The sequence below is a fragment of the Biomphalaria glabrata genome, chromosome 17, assembly GCF_947242115.1.
Source record: "Biomphalaria glabrata chromosome 17, xgBioGlab47.1, whole genome shotgun sequence".
In the NCBI taxonomy this organism is placed as follows: domain Eukaryota; kingdom Metazoa; phylum Mollusca; class Gastropoda; family Planorbidae; genus Biomphalaria; species Biomphalaria glabrata.
In genome coordinates, this window is record NC_074727.1 from 13,812,067 (window position 1) to 13,831,196 (window position 19,130).

The 19,130-nt window shown below is 36.4% G+C and overlaps 1 protein-coding gene across 2 annotated transcripts in view; it reads right to left on the minus strand.

Annotated features, from left to right (window-relative positions):
* The window catches only part of LOC106061569 (uncharacterized), a 45,246-nt gene that overhangs the window by 22,967 nt on the left and 3,149 nt on the right, over positions 1-19,130 (minus strand). Inside the window, exons 1-9 of one of the 2 annotated variants that reach the window (XM_056016350.1) lie at positions 11,416-11,469; positions 10,857-10,910; positions 5,187-5,403; positions 4,493-4,634; positions 3,941-4,063; positions 3,705-3,836; positions 3,209-3,337; positions 2,423-2,551; positions 700-828 (exon numbers count right to left, since the gene is read on the minus strand). In XM_056016350.1, coding sequence (XP_055872325.1) covers positions 700-828; positions 2,423-2,551; positions 3,209-3,337; positions 3,705-3,836; positions 3,941-4,063; positions 4,493-4,634; positions 5,187-5,403; positions 10,857-10,876 — 1,021 coding nt within the window. In that variant the 5' untranslated portion in view covers positions 10,877-10,910; positions 11,416-11,469. Of the gene's footprint in view, positions 1-699; positions 829-2,422; positions 2,552-3,208; positions 3,338-3,704; positions 3,837-3,940; positions 4,064-4,492; positions 4,635-5,186; positions 5,404-10,856; positions 10,911-11,415; positions 11,470-19,130 lie in introns of those variants that run through there. The other variant, XM_056016349.1, reaches the window with a different exon arrangement.

Sequence of the window (19,130 nt, forward strand, 5' to 3'; positions counted from 1 at the left end):
AACAATTTGGCAAGTCTGCAGCATTAGCTTTATTAGTCTATGACTCTATATAGTTTTATCAAGTGTATCGTTGTTGTTGCTGCTGGTGGTCTCATGTATTCTTGTGAATTCGACATACATGAACTGGGAAATACCAGCGCTTGAAATTGAAAACAAAAACAAAATCGAAAGTAAGCAGATAATGCAGCAATGGACCCAACTGCCCACGCCTTGAGTGTAGTCTGCTTTTCAAGGCGAAAAATAAACTTCACAGCGCAAAGTCAAACTCATAGTTAATAAGATTGTGCTCCTCTTTAGTCACTAAAATGACGTTTACATAAACAAAAAAAAGGAACACTTTGTTTTGCACGTTTCGGATGTTCCTTCAGATTGGCGACACCCTGCTCGTCAGGTTTGAACAAAATTGAAATTTACTTTTTTTATCCAAGGAGTCTCGGATTTTAAATTTCAGGATTTTTAGGGAGCCCCTGAGTCCACCCACGTGACAATTGTTGGGGAAAAGTAAAAGCAGTTGGTCGTTGTGCTTATCCCATGACATCATCGCTAACCGTGGGCCACAGAAACAATGGATGACCGTAACATCATCTGCCATATAGATCTTAAGGTCTGAAAGGGTAACATTACTTACGACCTCATTACCAAACCTCCCTCAGGACGGCGAAAGAAGGAGTTACGTCATACATTGAAAAACAAAATTACCATTGTTTGCAAAACACCCTAAAACTCTGCAGACATTTTCCATAATAATGACGTCATCGGAGTATTTTTCTACTAGACTGATAATTGTGGGCAATCCTCCAAACCGAAGCAGTTGTTGGCCAGTTTTCTCTGAAGACGAAATGAAAAGAATTTAACTTGCAGTTTTGTTTAATGTAAGCCTAGAAAAAGCTTCCCAAAACTATGGTAAGAACCAATTCAATTAAAAGAATAAATAATTTAAAATCTATTTAAAAAACGAAGGAGTTTGACCTCGATTAACAAATTACACGCCCAATCTACACACCTTACACAGCCTAGTAGGACGTTTCACTACCAGGTAAGAGCTATCTTTCATAAAATATTTAAAAAAAAAAGAGGGCTTTTTAACAGTTGAGCGCTTACTATTGTTTTTAAAATCAAATTTTATTTCAATAATCCAACTTTTTAACTTAGTAAACAAGTAACATAAAATGTTATTTCTTTTTATCAACTTTTATGAAGTTGACGGTGGTCTGTGATTTCTCATTCTGTTTATTTCTTGTTTATTTCTTAACTATTTCAAAAAGTCTTTCCAGTGAGCCTTGCACAATCAAGTTAACAGACCAGCTAATGATTTCTACATAAGACGCTGCGCAAAGATGTTCCTATTTATCCAACAACTTACTGAATTCAAACAAACGTTTGAGTCTAGTGCGGGAATTCCCGCTGAAGCCGTCTGCAGAATCAAAAGTGGTAAGCCAAATTTAATTATAAGATGACTCTAGAACGGTCAAATTCTAGTTAGATCTGTATGACCAATTAGCTAGTAATTGTTTTCCCAATTATATACGTAAAGTGTCAAATTTCTAGGAAAATTGTTTTCGTCGAGTGTCCAGAACCCATAAAGAGTTTTTAAGCTAAAAGAAGTAAATTGTATAAACAAGCAAAACGTAAACTAGAAAAATACGATAAATATTTGTTTAAAAATACAATACCTCCCTAACACATACAGAGCGGCTATTCTTCCGTTAATGACTAATGAATGTTAGATTAAAAAACAATGCAACATTTTTAACACCTCCCCATCCCCGAGAAAGAATCCTGGTTAAGTGAATCTACTAGACTTTATAATATTCCAATGATTGACCTTTACATCTAGATTAAGAAGACGATGCGCAAAATTTAATTTTATTAAACCCTTGAATCAATAACGCCTTACATTCGGAACCTCCCAAACGCAATAATCCTTTCAAAACCTGGATCTAGACCTAGATCTAGTTTTCTAGCCAAATTTAAATTTCTTTTTTTTTTTTACTTACAAAAAATGATAACGTTTAAACTAGAGTTTTTCCCGTGTGTCCAATGTGCTAATAATTCTTTTCTCAGCGATATACATCAAATGTTAAATTTTTTAGAAAAATCTTTCGAGACGTTTTTTGAGATCAATGTCCAGGTTCCACCCTCCGCCACCACTCACCTGTTCTGACTTGAAAAGAGGTATTGTTATAAAAATAGTTTTTTTTTTAAATCAAAGCTTATATTCAGTGAAGGGAGACAACGTTCAATAGCTGCCATATGTATTAAGATTACATGTTTAGCTACCCTTTTTCTATTTAAAACAAAATTAAATAATTATCACAAAATTTCAACTTGATCAGAGAATGTCTACGTAGCCCCAGGTGTGGCCTGCACATCTCGCTGCATGGTTACACGTTTCCTCTAGAATCACTAATCATCGTCTTACCAGCAAATAGTAAGTTGCCCAGAATGTAGCAAGTTTCCGTGACGACGTCTCTATCGGCTTTATGTCTGTTCAGGGCCTGGAAGATCTCGCAATGAAGGTCACAGCCTGACAGAGTTGCGACAAGCTCCTCTAGAGAGTAGGTTTACATTTGAAAGCAAAATGTTTACATCAAAGCAAAAAAATAAATACGATTAAAAGACGTAATATATTATCTCTCATTAAATTACAGATCAGCTACTCCGGAGAGTAGATTGACATTTGCAAATTTATTTTTTTTTACAACATAGCAAACATAAGATTTAAAATACAGATCAGCGAGGAGCGAGAGAAATTACTTAATTCTTCTCGCGTAAAATCTTTCCGCCAAAACCTTGACCTTATATAGCAGTCCGTGTTCGGCCCGGTCGGGTGAGACCATTCGTAATAGGCCTCAACACTGACCTGCGACGTCGCAACCTGTGGGCAGTGGAGGCTAATAGCTCGTTGCCACGTCGTGCAGACCCGTGACGTGGCAACGAGCTATTGGTTGGGTTGATGGATGACTTGCTGAGTCTATGATGTCATGACATCACATTTCGATCACTAAATAGAGAAAAGGGAAGCGTAGTTCTGTATTAGTGATTCCTTAAGATTAGTGTTGTGTGTTTTCTTTAGTTTTCTCCTTGTTGTGTTCCTTATTCTTATATCTATTGTGTCAGTCTTTTATTGTTCGTCTTCTGAAGCTGGGGAAATGTAATAACATTGGGAACATTTTAACCAACCATAATGGACATCATATCGTGTTACCTGCCGCTGATATAAACTTGGTCGTTCTTAGTACGAGTCTGAGTAACTCTGTGGAATCAGTGAATCTTCTCAGCGTGTTTTTGATGACACTGACCCCACCGTGTTCCACAATGTGAGAACAGTTAGCCGCTGTAGATAACAAGAAAAACATTAAAGTACTTTTTAAAAAAAGCTTTTACGAAGTGTAGCAGTTTGGATCGGTAACTTCTACATTTATTTAATACACCAATAGTGACACTTCACCACATTTTGTTAATACTGCTCGCTGGAGGCAATCCTGACAAGCAATGTCTGTTACTTTATTATTTGGTTTTGTTAAACAACAAGTGAATAATAATATAGCAAAACTTAACAATAGACTCACAGCTAAACAACGACATGTGATATCTATGTACAAGCCAAAGTTAAACTAGTGTAATGTGACCTAAATTATAAGTTCATTTGTATATTTAGTACAAAGGACAAATCTATGTTTAAGATGCATAGTCACACTGACCTGAAACAGAAGCCAACTTCAGCAGACAGGAAAATACAGTGAGATTCAATTCTAATTTATCAGGGAATGCTTTCAAGGCTGTCAGTAGACAAGCAATGGCGTCTGACTTGCAAAGTAAAAAGCTTAGAAATTCTGCAAAACGTCAAACCAACAGAAACATAATACAATATTTAAAACTTTTAATTCAATCAAGTTATTACATTCCAATGAACTGTGTCATATGAAGGTCTACCAACCTTGATCTGCTAAAGTTCCAATGTGCTCAGAGTAAATCAATTGTTTTCTAAAGTCGTCTGGATTTTTCTTCATACATTCAATACAGGTTTCAATAGACGGTGTTATCTGACCAGACTCATCAACTTTAAACAAGAGAAACAAGTTGTTAAACCCAGCTAGAAATTCCTTATTTAACAATTTTAACAAACATATAAAAACTAATGTATTAAACAAGCTAATAACCAATTTAGTAAGCAGAACACAAATTCACAGGTTTTACTAATTAAACGATCAAAGCACAGAAACACAGGTTTACCAAACAGACTAATTTAACGATCAAAGCACAAAAACACAGGTTTACCAAACAGACTAATTTAACGATCAAAGCACAAAAACACAGGTTTACCAAACAGACTAATTTAACGATCAAAGCACAAAAACACAGTTTACCAAACAGGCTAATTTAACGATCAAAGCACAAAAACACAGATTTACCAAACAGGCTAATTTAACGATCAAAGCACAAAATTACAAAACAGACTAATTTAACAAAAAGACCAAAGAGAACTAACTTGCATCTTCAGTTCTTTCTTGCCATTGATTCACCAAAGCAACGTCGCCATTTTGGTCCTTTTCTTTGACAGCGATGTCCGGAAAGACTTTGTTGAGTTCTCTCCTGATGAGCTCTAGAGTTGTGAATGTTGAAGGACGGTCCTATAAAAATTTGACGTGTTTCATGTCAGTTAGCAGAATAAAAGTGGAGGGGGGGGGAGGAAGGACCTTAATGGGAGAGATCTTTTCTGGTAACAAACTTTTGAAGGAAATTATTTGTTCAAAAAAAATGTTTTAGTACATTTCGAATAGTTCATCCTTTTCTTAACGAGCAGGGTGTTACGTGGCAAGCACAACAACCCACCGCCTTTACTTTCCCCAACTAAAGACCGGTACCCATTAGAGTTGGGCAGACTCAGGAGCGCCCTACAAATCCCGAAATTCAAAATCCCAGACTTCACCGAGATTCAAACCCAGGATCCAGGGTCGAAAACTAAGCGCTTGACCACTCAGCCACGACATAGTCACACGACAAGCTTATTAAAATTTCGCTTTTTTCTATTCCATGTATTGACAATGCTTAGCCAATAAAAATTGCATTTATCATTATTGATTGATTTGTTTGTTAAGATGAGGTTAAAATGCTACACAACGTAGATAAAACTAGATAGAGATAAAACGTTATTCAAAAAAGTAATTTCACAAGTTACTTACCCTTCCAACAGTACAAACTGGCACAGACAGAGAAACTTTGTGATGATAGACTTGAGACTGTGGCCTGATTTCGGCAGCATTTGGTGTGAATTGTTGAAACCAAGTCGGAGATTCAACTTTTTCAGATTCCAAAACATCAAATCTATTCGAGTACTCATATGATTCTGTCGACACTCCTTTGCTTCGAGTTTCTTCTAATGATCTATCTGTTAGACAACTTTAAAAAAAAAAACACACACATATACTTCGCATTCTAGTAAACTTAAGTTTCTGTAATAAAAAAAAAAAGTTCAAATCAGACTGAAGTTTAAAATACTAGGTGATGTCAAATAGACTTCAGTACCTTAAAAAAATAAAACTTGTATATGTGGCATATACATTATAGAAAAGTTCCCCTTTCATACCTTGCGATCTATAGGGCCGATGATGTAAAGGTCACCTGTTTCTGTGGCCCACGGTTAATGAGATTGTCATGTGGCCAGAACTACGATTAACCGTTTTACTTTCCCCAACTAATGTCAGATACCCATTAGAGCTGAGAGGCAACCAAAGATCCCGAAATTAAAAATCTTAGTCTTCATCAGTATGAAAGCCAAGCGTCTTGCCACTCAGCCACCGCGCGTCCACATTATATAACAAATTATAAAAAAAAACAAAAAAAACATCTAGGCCTATTAAGAAAGGGCTGTTTCCAAACTCTCACACCAATCTATTTAATCAAATTGCACAGTAAAAGAGAGCGCTAAACTGAACGAAATGCAAACGCTTTTAAATTATTTTCTTAACGTATTTTCTAATAGAGTACATTTAGTTTTTCCTGTTTACCTGGACATTACACGAAGTACATTATTTAAACAAGCAGCTAAACAAATAACATTAAAAATGTTTTACTACATGAAGCTTATGCTGTTATCGTTGCCTTCATTTCTTCTAATTCTTCAAGATTGCCAAGAGTATTGTGTGGCCAATTGGTGATTTTTCCCCCAAAGATATCCATTAACTGTCAGTGTTGAAGTCCATGCCGCTCGTGCATAGCAGAAAGTACGGTCTAACGTTTTGCAAATAATAATACGTAGGCTACAGTGTGTAGTGTACATTTTCTGATATTCTTGTTGAATTTCAATCAAAATTAAATGTAATAATAATGAAAAAAAAAAAAAGTAAACGTGTTCGGGCATCTGTGTCTCGCTGCTGTCACTTTTTTTTATGGTTGTCTGCATTGAAAAAAAACAACTTTTCTTTGGTCGCGACCAAACCGGCCCATTTGGTAGCACCGGGCCCGTGTGCCCATATAGCCAGTCCGCCCCTGCATACATGGCGGAAAAAAAATTAAAATAGCAAGTTTTTTGGTGTATCCGGTGTGAAAAACAAATTAATATCAATACGTTATCAATACGTTATCAATACGTTATCAATACGTTATCAATACGTTATCAATACGTTATCAATACGCTATCAATACGTTATCAATACGTTATCAATACGTTATCAATACGTTATCAATACGTTATCAATACGCTATCAATACGTTATCAATACGTTATCAATACGTTATCAATACGTTATCAATACGTTATCAATACGTTATCAATACGTTATCAATACACAATACGTTATCAATACGTTATCAATACGTTATCAATACTTTATCAATACGTTATCAATACGTTATCAATACGTTATCAATACGCTATCAATACGCTATCAATACGTTATCAATACGTTATCAATACGTTATCAATACGCTATCAATACGTTATCAATACGTTATCAATACGCTATCAATACGTTATCAATACGTTATCAATACGTTATCAATACGTTATCAATACGTTATCAATACGTTATCAATACGCTATCAATACGTTATCAATACGTTATCAATACGTTATCAATACGTTATCAATACGTTATCAATACACAATACGTTATCAATACGTTATCAATACGTTATCAATACTTTATCAATACGTTATCAATACGTTATCAATACGTTATCAATACGCTATCAATACGCTATCAATACGTTATCAATACGTTATCAATACGCTATCAATACGTTATCAATACGTTATCAATACGCTATCAATACGTTATCAATACGTTATCAATACGTTATCAATACGTTATCAATACGTTATCAATACGTTATCAATACGCTATCAATACGTTATCATCAATACGTTATCAATACGTTATCAATACGTTATCAATACGCTATCAATACGTTATCAATACGTTATCAATACGCTATCAATACGTTATCAATACGCTATCAATACGTTATCAATACGCTATCAATACGTTATCAATACGCTATCAATACGTTATCAATAAGCTATCAATACGCTATCAATACGCTATCAATACGTTATCAATACGCTATCAATACGTTATCAATACGCTATCAATACGTTATCAATACGCTATCAATACGCTATCAATACGCTATCAATACGTTATCAATACATATCAATACGCTATCAATACGTTATCAATACGTTATCAATACGCTATCAATACGTTATCAATACGTTATCAATACGCTATCAATACGTTATCAATACGCTATCAATACGCTATCAATACGTTATCAATACGCTATCAATACGTTATCAATACGCTATCAATACGCTATCAATACGCTATCAATACGCTATCAATACGCTATCAATACGCTATCAATACGTTATCAATACGCTATCAATACGTTATCAATACGCTATCAATACGCTATCAATACGCTATCAATACGTTATGTTTTCCAAAAGTTAAATGAAACTTAAATGATACTTTGTGTGTCATCTGTGACACTGCAGAGTCAAACAAAAAGTTTCAGGCTCTTCCGTTTCTTTTATTTGGTTGGCAATTTTGAATTTCAATTTAACGTCCTTGACATTGTTTAATTTACCTTGAAAATCATCACTGGGCTGCTGAACGTAAACATCATATAGAGTAGAGTCACTATTGCGGAGCAGGCATGTTTGCGGAACAGCTCGTCGAAATTAGTTAAAATCTTATTTATTTTGAAATTTTCTGCTAAACTACTGTAACGGTAGTGCGTATGGTCCATTTCTCTACATTTCCAATATAAGGGTTTTCCTTTCACAGCAAAAAATTAATTTTGACTCCTGGTTAAAGTTGACAGGTGTGGAATCATCAATTATTTTTCACGTACCAGGAGAACCGCATAGGCCATGGCTTAAGGCTTTTTAAAAAGATAATGACACATCACCTGCATGATACACCTATTTTTCGGTTTATAAATGGACGAGGAAAAACTTCATTTCATAGCTATCTACCAGGAATTCAATTTAAAAAAAATTAGGAGGTGTTTATCCTGTTTTTACCTTTTTAAAGATAGTCACAATTGTGGAACACTATAGATTTTTATTTATTTGACCTGCTCATTTACTATCATTTAGCTTAATATTTACATATATATATATATATAGTGATTTAGATATCGGAATTTAAATATGAGTTTGTATTAGTATACATAAATTTAAAAACATTTATAGAATAATATTACATATAATATATAATTTATGATTACCATACGTCCAGCAAAAAGAAGACAAATCATAATACCATATATATATATATAATATTAATACAACAAAAAAGAATAAAAGAATAGTGGAAAAAAACCTTGTAAGTAAAATCAGGGTAGTGTGACGTCAAATACTATTAAAGAAGAGGTAGAGAATCTAAAAGTGACAATGTGTTGTCTTAAGCTTTAATAAAATAAAGTTAATGTAAAGGATAAGGAGTTCAAGTATTAGACTAATAAAATATATGCTTTATATAGGCTTTGTTCCGACATTTTTACCGTGTTCCGCAATTGTGACTTCTTTAAAAATCCTGTTCCGTAATTGTGACTACCCATATCTCAGTCGAATTGAATGTAAAATTTAAATATCTGTTGAAAATGGATGGGCAATGCCTAGATACTTTTAGTTTTTCCATAGGTCTAGCCATTACGGAGCAAAAAATTGAAAACTAAAAGTAGCTGCAAACTGTTCCGCAATAGTGACTCTACTCTATGTGTCACAAGCGAATAGCTCAAATTTTTAGTAAAAGAAATTACAAAAGTCATTTTTCTATAAAAGAAGTTACGAAAGTTATAAAATATAAAACCACAAACCTATATATACAACAATAAATATAGGTATTTTCTCTATTCACGGTTTATTTAGGGGATAATGACAACCGACCTCACAGATACCTTCGAGGCCCTTAACATCCCTAAGAAGATTTTAGTTGCCGTTCAGAGGGCGGTACTGTTACAGACCTGACACATCACCAGAAAATTCCTCAGCGGACACTGATAAAAGGACTACAATGAATTTTGTTTCTCTTTAACGAAACTCAACCATGGCAGTGCCAGAGAATAAATAGTCGTTCGTTTCTAACATAATAATAATTTTAATTAATTAATTAATAAACTTTAAAAACATTTGTCTTTGACATCGCAGTACCACTATCTTAAAATGAAAAAAAAAAAAAAGATTAAAACATTTTTAAAAATTAGAAATATAAAAAAATTATTTCGTTGGATGTCTGGATTATTATCCAAAGACTAGTTAATTCTATTTGCTATAAAAGAAAATCCGCCCTGAGAATTTCAGACTTTGTGTGTGATATGAAAGTAGCCTAAATTCAGGATGTGTTTTCATCCAGTATTCTCAAGACACAGTCCAAGACTTACCGGTTACCCTTCGGTGGGAGAGTTCTGTAGGTGTCAGAGGAAAAATATCAAAATCACGTGAAAGATATATGCTGCGATTTAGGTATCAGGACGTAGGGCCGGCCTTAGGCATTGGCAAACTAAGCAGCCGCCTAGGGCCTCCGATCGGTGGGGGCTTCGCATAGGACTAAAAATATTTTTAGAGAAAAAAAAACAGCGAAATTTGTATCAAATCTCAAACATAGCAAAGTTCAATGCGCTATGTCTGCAACGTCAGCTTTAAGTTTTAACCTTGACTCAAAAAAACTAATTAACAAAAATTTAGATTTACTTGTCAGAGTGTCAATGTGTTAGACGACCTTTTGGTGCAAATGTCGAGACGTTATTTCCAGTTTGGTGCATCAGAAGAAGAAGTGGTTAATGAATCGGCTAATTAGTAAGGAAATGTCATGAACACGGTCTCGGAATCTTCAGGCTCAATCCATGCAGATCAAAAGTTAACATATCGGCTTCGATTGGAAAGATCTAGGCTTATGGTCATCTTCAGTTAGAAATAAAGAGCGTGCCGAAAACATATTTGATTGATTTCGATATAGATACAGATATGTTTTTTAAGATTTTTTTTTTCGTTGTTTATTATTAATTTTCGTTTGGGGCCACCAATGCCACTTTGCCTAGGGCCTCCATATACCTAAGGCCGGCCCTTCAGGACCACCCTCATTGCAAAATCCTCTAGGAAACTCCTCAGCTTGTGGCCTACACAATATAGCCTATATATATATATATATATATATATAAATCGGACAATGGTTATGCTTGCCCTGGATGTGGCAAAATATGCAGGTCACAGCTGGGGCTGCTCAGCCACGATAAATGCTGTATTCCTCACTAATCTTCGGACTCAAAGACAAGCCTTATTATATATATATATATATTTTAGATTGTACAAATTCACACACAAAATGAAATACACATCTTACCGTTGGCAGCAATTCCCCATCTTCTTTTTTTAAATTTGAAGCTTAATAAGGAAACTGTAAATAGAGTATAATCTGTAAATTTTCTATAATATTCAAACTTTGGTATAATATGCAAATTTTGTATGATATGCAATTTTTGTAGAGAGAGAGATGTGATGTTAAAAATATTAATAATAGAATAGAGACTGTTATTCCGTATAGATATTTCTAACACTGAACAGGGAAATGTTTGCATTTTCTGAAGCATGAAAAGAAAAAGCGATAAGTCTTTAGTTCAATTCTGTACTTAATGTGTACATATAGTAAATAAAAGATAATTATCCAGGTAGATGTTTTGCATATTTAGCGAGTAGCAAGTAATTACAAATATTAAACTACCAATAAAGACTGCTAAACGGTTTTGAGGCACAATTTTAAAAAAATAATAATAAATTACAGTAATTTAACAAAATAATATTTTATCTAGATCTATTTTATCTAGATCTTGTAAAAGAGGATGTTAAAAAAATGTTTATAACTATATTACATCAAAAAATAGAAGCTTCAGCCTGATACTTACGCCATTTAAGTGCATTTCGATGAGCATGTTACTTTAAATAGGAATTTATAAGATTTAAAAAAAAAAAAAAAAAAAAAAAAAAGTTGCTACGCAATCTGGACTGTAAGAACCCTTTAAATCTGTCACTCAATAACTTTGTCTTTGAAATGGTCTTCGAGGAAGAAAAGCGTCATAGAGAATAACGCAACCATGACATGGGGTTAAAGGTTAGGTTTTTTTTTTAATGTGTCATGTCAGCTTGTACTTTATCGTCCTAGAAAACTAAATATCAAAACGTTTATGCGAACTTATTTTGTTTTTTTTTTTGTTTTTTAAATTCCAATTATGAAGTAGGTGACCCAGATTTATGAAAGTGAAGTCCCCTTAACTACCTTGACAACGACGCCTACGTAATAGTGGTGACTAAAGTGCAAGGGAACATTCAACATTTATCATACTAGTTTTGTAAGCGAACAGTTTCTTTTCTGACTTTGTACTCGGTTTCTACTTTTCGGTCATAAGTTCCAGTTATGTGACTGCACGTGATTAAGTCACACCCTTGAAATGATTCACACACCACTTGGTTTGATTGCCCCCCCCCCATTCAGACCTTGCGATCTATAGGGCAGATGATGTAAAGGTAAGCTGTAGCATCTGTGAGAAAAAAAAGAGATAGGTAATAAAGCAAACACCTTTGTTAGGCTCGTGGTGGCTGGGTGCTAGCGCACTTGGCTTCCAAACCAAGAGGTCCCAGGCTAGAATCTCGGTGAAGACTGGTCTTGGATTATCAGGACGCCTTGATTTCAACCAACTCTAATGGGTACCTGACTTTAGTTCTGTAAAGTAAAAGGTCCTCGATGTGCTGGCCACATGACACCCTCGTTCAACGTGTCCACTCGTGTGTTTATTTTGTTTGTTTTTGACTGTAAGCTGATATAAAAAAAAGTTATCTAAAAGAAGTTAACAAAGGAGAGAGCAAATATTGGCGGCCTTTGCAAATCAAAAAACGAATTGACGATGAAGAGAGCAATTATTGGCGGCCCTTGCGAATCAAAGAACTAATTGGCGCCGCAAAGAGAAATATTGGCGTTCCTTGCGAATCAAAGCTCTAATGTACGACGGAGAGAGAAATATTGGCGGCCCTTGCGAATCGAAGAACTAATTGACGACAACGAGAGCAAATATTGGGGGCCTTTGCAAATCAAAGATCAAATTGACGACGGAGAGAGAAATATTGGCGGCCCTTGCGAATCGAAGAACTAATTGACGACGGAGAGAGTAAAGGCATCTACGTTTAGCCTCTTTTTTTTTACAATTCTGTTCAGCTTTTAATTTCTTCATCGGATCAAAGGAAAAAAAACATGGTGAACAGGGTTCTCGAAAACGGCTCTAACAATTTTCCAGGAGATTTGACAGTTTAAGTATATCTAGGGAGAAGAACTACACACATACAAAAAAAAATTGTAATTTTTCAAAGTATAATAAGAATTTTATTTAAAATTGGCCTGGAGGACTAGACAAACTTTATTTTAAAACACACATACGTCAGCGAAGATTTCCATAAAGAGGGAAATAAATAAATAGACATTGAGAAACATTTTGCGCACTCTTCTATGTCTGGATGTATATGGCTATCACAAAGACCTATATATATTATATCTAGACTGGATATCGGAAACAAATTATTCTTAACCGCTATTGATCGATTCACAGACCTATATATATATATACACATATTGTCCGAGGGCTGCTCGGCTTAAGGCAGGCAGTAGCTATCCAGTGAGGCTAAAAAGCCCCTCCTACCGTCAAGAGTGGTCCCTGGCGTTCCAGCTTACGCCAATCAGCTAGGAACTTATCACCGGTAACTACCACTCTCCGTGTTTTTTTCAAAGACATTACTGTCAGAGATGGAGTGACCTCTCCATTGCTGGGGGAAAGCCTGGGCTGTCCGAGCAGCCCTCGGACAATAAAGTGCTATCCCGCCACAGCTTGCCGCACCACTGGGTGCTTGGTGCTAAGACAAAATAAAAAAGCAAGCTGCTCACCCGCACCTGCAAATAAAATCAAAAGAAAACCCTCAACATTAATGCGTTTAGCAAGCTGGAACATACGGATAATGTCCTGGCTTCAATACTGACCCTGAACTCGTCACCGACATGCGACAAACAGCTATCATCGACAGAGAACTCAGCAGACTAAACATTGATGTGGCCTGCCTGCAAGAAACCAGACTGGCAGACAGTGGATCTCTTACAGAAAGCAACTATACATTCTACTGGCAAGGAAAACCAGAACAAAGCCCTAGAATACATGGCTTTGGCTTCGCAATAAGAAACAGTCTCGTCCCCTGTATTGCAATGTTTCCCATTGGCAATGAAAGAGTAGCACACATGAAATTAGCATCACCGCAAGGCAAAGTTAATATAATCTGTGCTTACTCACCAACCCTTGCTGCAACAGAAGAGGACAAAGACAGATTCTTTCAAGCTCTAGAGGACGTAATTAAAAGTATTCCAAAATCCGAGCACCTCTATATAAATGGAGACTTTAATACCCGTGTTGGTGATAGAAATGATGCATGGCCAAAATGCTTGGGATTTCATGGTGTTGGCAAAATAAATGACAATGGCCAAAGGCTACTCGAGTTCTGTAGCTCTCATGAACTGTGTGTAACAAATACATTCTTCTCTGGCAAGGAACGCCATAAAGTCTCTTGGCAGCACCCAAGCTCAAAAAGGTGGCACCAGCTTGACCTCTGCATCACCCGAAGGATGGATCTGAAAAGTGTCATCCACACCCGTTCATACCATAGTGCGGACCATTCACTAGTGCTAAGCAAAATCAAGCTACTTCTCAAGAAGGCTTACACTTCCACTCAACCCAGAACTAAGCGAATTAACGTCAACCATGTAGGTGACCCAGAGAAGTGTGCACTCTTTGGCGAGCTCCTAAACAGTTCAATCCCCTCGTTAAGTGATGAAGAAGACATCTCTATCAGATGGGAGAAATTAAGAGACGTAATCTACAGTTCGGCAATCACCACCCTTGGGCCTCAAAAACACAAAAATGTAGACTGGTTTGAGGCGAATCTAGCACATATGGAACTTTGCATCGAGAAAAAACGATCTGCACACCTCGCTCACAAGACAAAGCCTAATCCAAAATCTTTGGAGGCCTTCAAAAGTGCTAATAAAGAGGCGAAACAAATGGCTAGAAAATGTGCTAACAACTTTTGGAGGGATACCTGCAACAGAATCCAAGACAGTCTCCACTCAGGAAATAGCAAAGCTCTATTTGATGTCATTAAAGCGGCCCTGGGTCCAACAGTGCCTAAGCCTGCCCCCCTTCTATCCAAATCAGGAGAAAAAATTACAGAACAAACCAAGCAGCTAGAACAATGGACAGAACACTACCTCGAAGTCTATGCCACACAGAATACAGTAGACGATGTCGCCCTGGCTTCTCTACCAGATCTTCCAGTACTGGAATGCGTAGATGAGCTTCCGAGCCTGTGACCTCAAAAAAACAATTAACTGCTTAAAAAATAGAAAATCTCCTGGGACTGATGGTATCCCAGTGGAAGTAATGAAAGTCAACGAATCACTCCTGCTCCCTGAACTCTATATTCTCCTCTGCCGCTGTTGGGAAACAGGTCATGTCCAACAGGACATGCGTGACGCAACTATAGTCACAATATACAAGAACAAAGGAGATCGGAGTGACTGCAACAACTATAGGGGTATCTCTCTCATCAGTATAGTGGGCAAAATCTTTGCTAGAGTGGCACTATCCAGGCTGCAAGTGATAGCTTCTAGAGTCTACCCAGAGTCTCAGTGTAGATTCAGGAGCGGTAGATCCACTATAGACATGATATCTTCTCTACGACTACTACAGGAGAAATTCAGAGAGAGAGACAGACCCCTTTACATTGTTTTTGTTGATCTGACTAAAGCTTTTGACATGGTCAGCAGAAGTGGCCTTTTCAAACTCCTGAGGAAAATAGGTTGCCCTCCCAAACTACTGAAGTTAATTGAGTGTTTTCACGAGGAAACTAAATGTACTGTCAAATTCAATGGAGCCCAATCAGCACCTTTTGAGGTTTGCAGTGGTGTCAAGCAGGGATGTGTGCTCGCACCTACTCTGTTTGGCATATTCTTCTCCTGTCTACTGCATTATGCGTACAGCGACATAAACGAAGGTGTGTTTCTCCATACAAGATCCTCAGGAAAACTATTTAATGTATCAAGGCTCCGGGCAAAAACCAAGGTTAGGAAGCTACTCGTCAGGGAAGTCCTGTATGCTGATGATGCAGCTATTGTGGCTGATTCTGATATTCAGCTACAGTCCATGGTTGACAAACTATCTGCTGCTTGCCAGAAGTTCGGCTTAAACATCAGTCAAAGCAAGACTAAGATACTTGTCCAAAACACAAACACTGCACCTCAAGTAAGCATTAATGGCCAACCACTAGAAATTGTTGATCACTTTTGTTACCTTGGCTCCATCATATCCAACAACACTCTACTGGATAAAGACATAAGCAACAGGATAGCCAAGGCAATGGCCACCATGTCACGGTTGCAGAAAAGAGTCCGGGACAACATATTGCTAACTAGCAGTACTAAAGTCCTAGTCTACCGGACCTGTGTGTTGAGCACCTTGCTGTACGGAAGTGAAACATGGTCAACCTACTCATGGCAGGAAAAAAAGCTGAATGTCTTCCACCTCCGATGCCTAAGGCGGATCTTTAAAATAAGGTGGCAAGATAAGATAACTAATGAGGAAGTGCTACATAGAGCAGGATGCCAGGACATCCGCTCTGTTATCAGCAGCAGACGCCTTGGCTGGCTTGGCCACGTTCGTAGAATGCCAGTAGGTCGACTTCCACAGGACATCCTGTATGGTGATCTAATAGAAGGCAGGAGAGCCGCTGGTCGCCCACTTTTACGTTATACGGATGTATGCAAACGCGACATGAAGCTCTTCAAAATCGACACTTGCAACTGGGAAGAGGTGGCACTGGACAGATCCACATGGAGAGAGAGCATAAAGGAAGGGTCACAGATTGCAGATGTCATACACAACAGAAGCAGAAAGAAGGGTGAAAATGCAACGGCGCCTGGTGATTATATATGCCCAACCTGCGATCGCAGCTTTGTATCAAGGATTGGCCTCTTTAGTCACACAAGAAGTTGCAAAGGAAAAAGATCGTCTCTCGAGACGTAAAATGCCACAGATATACACACAACACTTTTTCAAGCTGTAAGGAAAGTCGCCTCAAATGTAGGAAAATCAATCTTTTCTGTTTTAGAAAAGTAATGATCTTTAGTTTTCAAAGTTTAGAAATAATGCAAAATCATTTCTCGGATTTTCTTTAGAATGAAACATTATTACTTTTGAGAATCAAAACAGAATCACGTCTTGAATATTCCTTGCGAATAGGTGGATCCGACAGGAATCCAACTCCGACGGGGGCCGCCAATGAGTTTGTGTGACAACACAAACTCTCTTTGTAATCTTGTTTTTTTTTTACTTATTGATTAATATACCTGCGTACTATATACGCTTTTTAATGTGAAAGTAAATTTAATAAAAAATTATTTGAGGTTCAAAATGGGATGGACAAGATTTTCATATCTGGCAATTCTGATAATTAAAAAACGAAATTGTAAAAGGTATAAACTTTGATGTAGTTTTTGATAAGTTTGCATGTCTGAAATCCAATATATATATATACATATATATATATATATATATATATATATATATATATATATATATATATATATATATATACAGATTTTAATACGAACGTATTTATTTCTTGCACGCTTTCAAATGTTAATGGATATGTTAAATGGATATTTTATGAACATACTTTTGATTAGGACATTTTCGGGGGAAAGTTGATTTGTGAACGGGGAGTAGACCTCATCGAGTAACAGCGACCCTAGAGAGACCATTGGTTTAAAAAAAAACTCAAAGCATTTCCACATCGCTGCCTACATTACATTTGTAAGATGAGAAGTCTGTATTTAATGTTAACATGCTTTTAAATATTCTTCTGTTAACATGCTTTTAAATATTCTTCGTGCTTTCAAGATACAGATCTACTTCGCTGCCTACATTACATTTGTAAGATGGGAAGTCTGTATGTCAGTCTGTATGTCAGTCTGTATATAATGTTAACATGCTTTTAGATATTCTTCGTGCTTTCAAGATACAGATCTACTTCGATGCCACCAATGCGTGTAGAAAAAGAAAACGGACTCTCATATTCGTTTTAATTGCCCCAGACTTCCTGAATTCAGTTTCTGAAAAGCCACAAGCTCTTGAATTGCATAGGGACAAACATGAATGGCTTTACAACCGCAGAGATTTTGTCCTGGGCTAATGTAGGAGAGGATTCGAGCCTCTTAAGCTTAGACCTCACATGGAGTTAGATAAAGTTGAAGTACATGTCAAGGACATCTTCAACACTTTGATAACTTTGTTGCATAGTGGTGTCAATGCTGCTGTCAGAATAATTGAAACATGATACAACAGAAAGCTGTATAAAAAAATAACTAAAATAACTTTACATCCTTGTCCATCCATAAAACTCAGCACTGACATGAAAGTTTTCAATGTAATCATATAGATCTTGTGTAGGAACTGGGATCCAAGAACCTGACAATTATAACTATTCTGTGAAGATCAGGCTGTGACCTATATTGCATTTCCAATCGAAGTTGTAATTATTTAATCACTTAGTACCATTATATAGTACCAACACATTTTATCTCTCTAGAACTCAATTACTAACGAAAGTGTCTTACCCAGGAATTTCTCTTGTCTGCAATATTATTTAGACTGTTCAATTTCTATTGTCTGCAATATTATTTAGACTGTTCAATTTCTCTTGTCTGCAATATTATTTAGACTGTTCAATTTCTCTTGTCTGCAATATTATTTAGACTGTTCAATTTCTCTTGTCTGCAATATTATTTAGACTGTTCAATTTCTCTTGTCTGCAATAATATTTAGACTGTTCAATTTCTCTTGTCTGCAATATTATTTAGACTGTTCAATTTCTCTTGTCTGCAATATTATTTAGACTGTTCAATTTCTCTTGTCTGCAATAATATTTAGACTGTTCAATTTCTCTTGTCTGCAATATTATTTAGACTGTTCAATTTCTCTTGTCTGCAATATTATTTAGAGTTTTAGACTGTTCAATGGAGGCGAGGTGGCTGAGTGGTAAAGCACTTGGATTCCGAATGGGGGGAGTAGCCGAGGTTCAAATCGTGGTCAAGACTGGAATTTTTACTTTCGGTATCTTTGGGGCGCCTCTGATTCCACCTAGCTATAATTGGTACCTGACATTAGATGGTGAAAGTAGAGTAGGTTTGTGGTTGTGATAGCAATATGACACCCTAGTTAACATTGGGCCACAGAAACAGGTGACCTTTACATCATCTGCTCTATAGATGACAAGGTCGGAAATGGGGAACTTTACTTTACCCAATATTTCTTACAATTTAACTTATAAGGAGACCAGCGTTGACGTAGTTTGTATATCATGTGATTTATCAAGCAGACGTCAATTGTTTTTAATCCAATTTTTTTTTTGGAAGACTTCCCATAATGCAGTTGACAGCTGTTGACGTATTTTTTTTTCTTACTCCTTACATTGTATTTATATCCAGGGACCACCCAAGTCTATTTGATTCGTTTGCTGTTTAGTTTTCAAAACC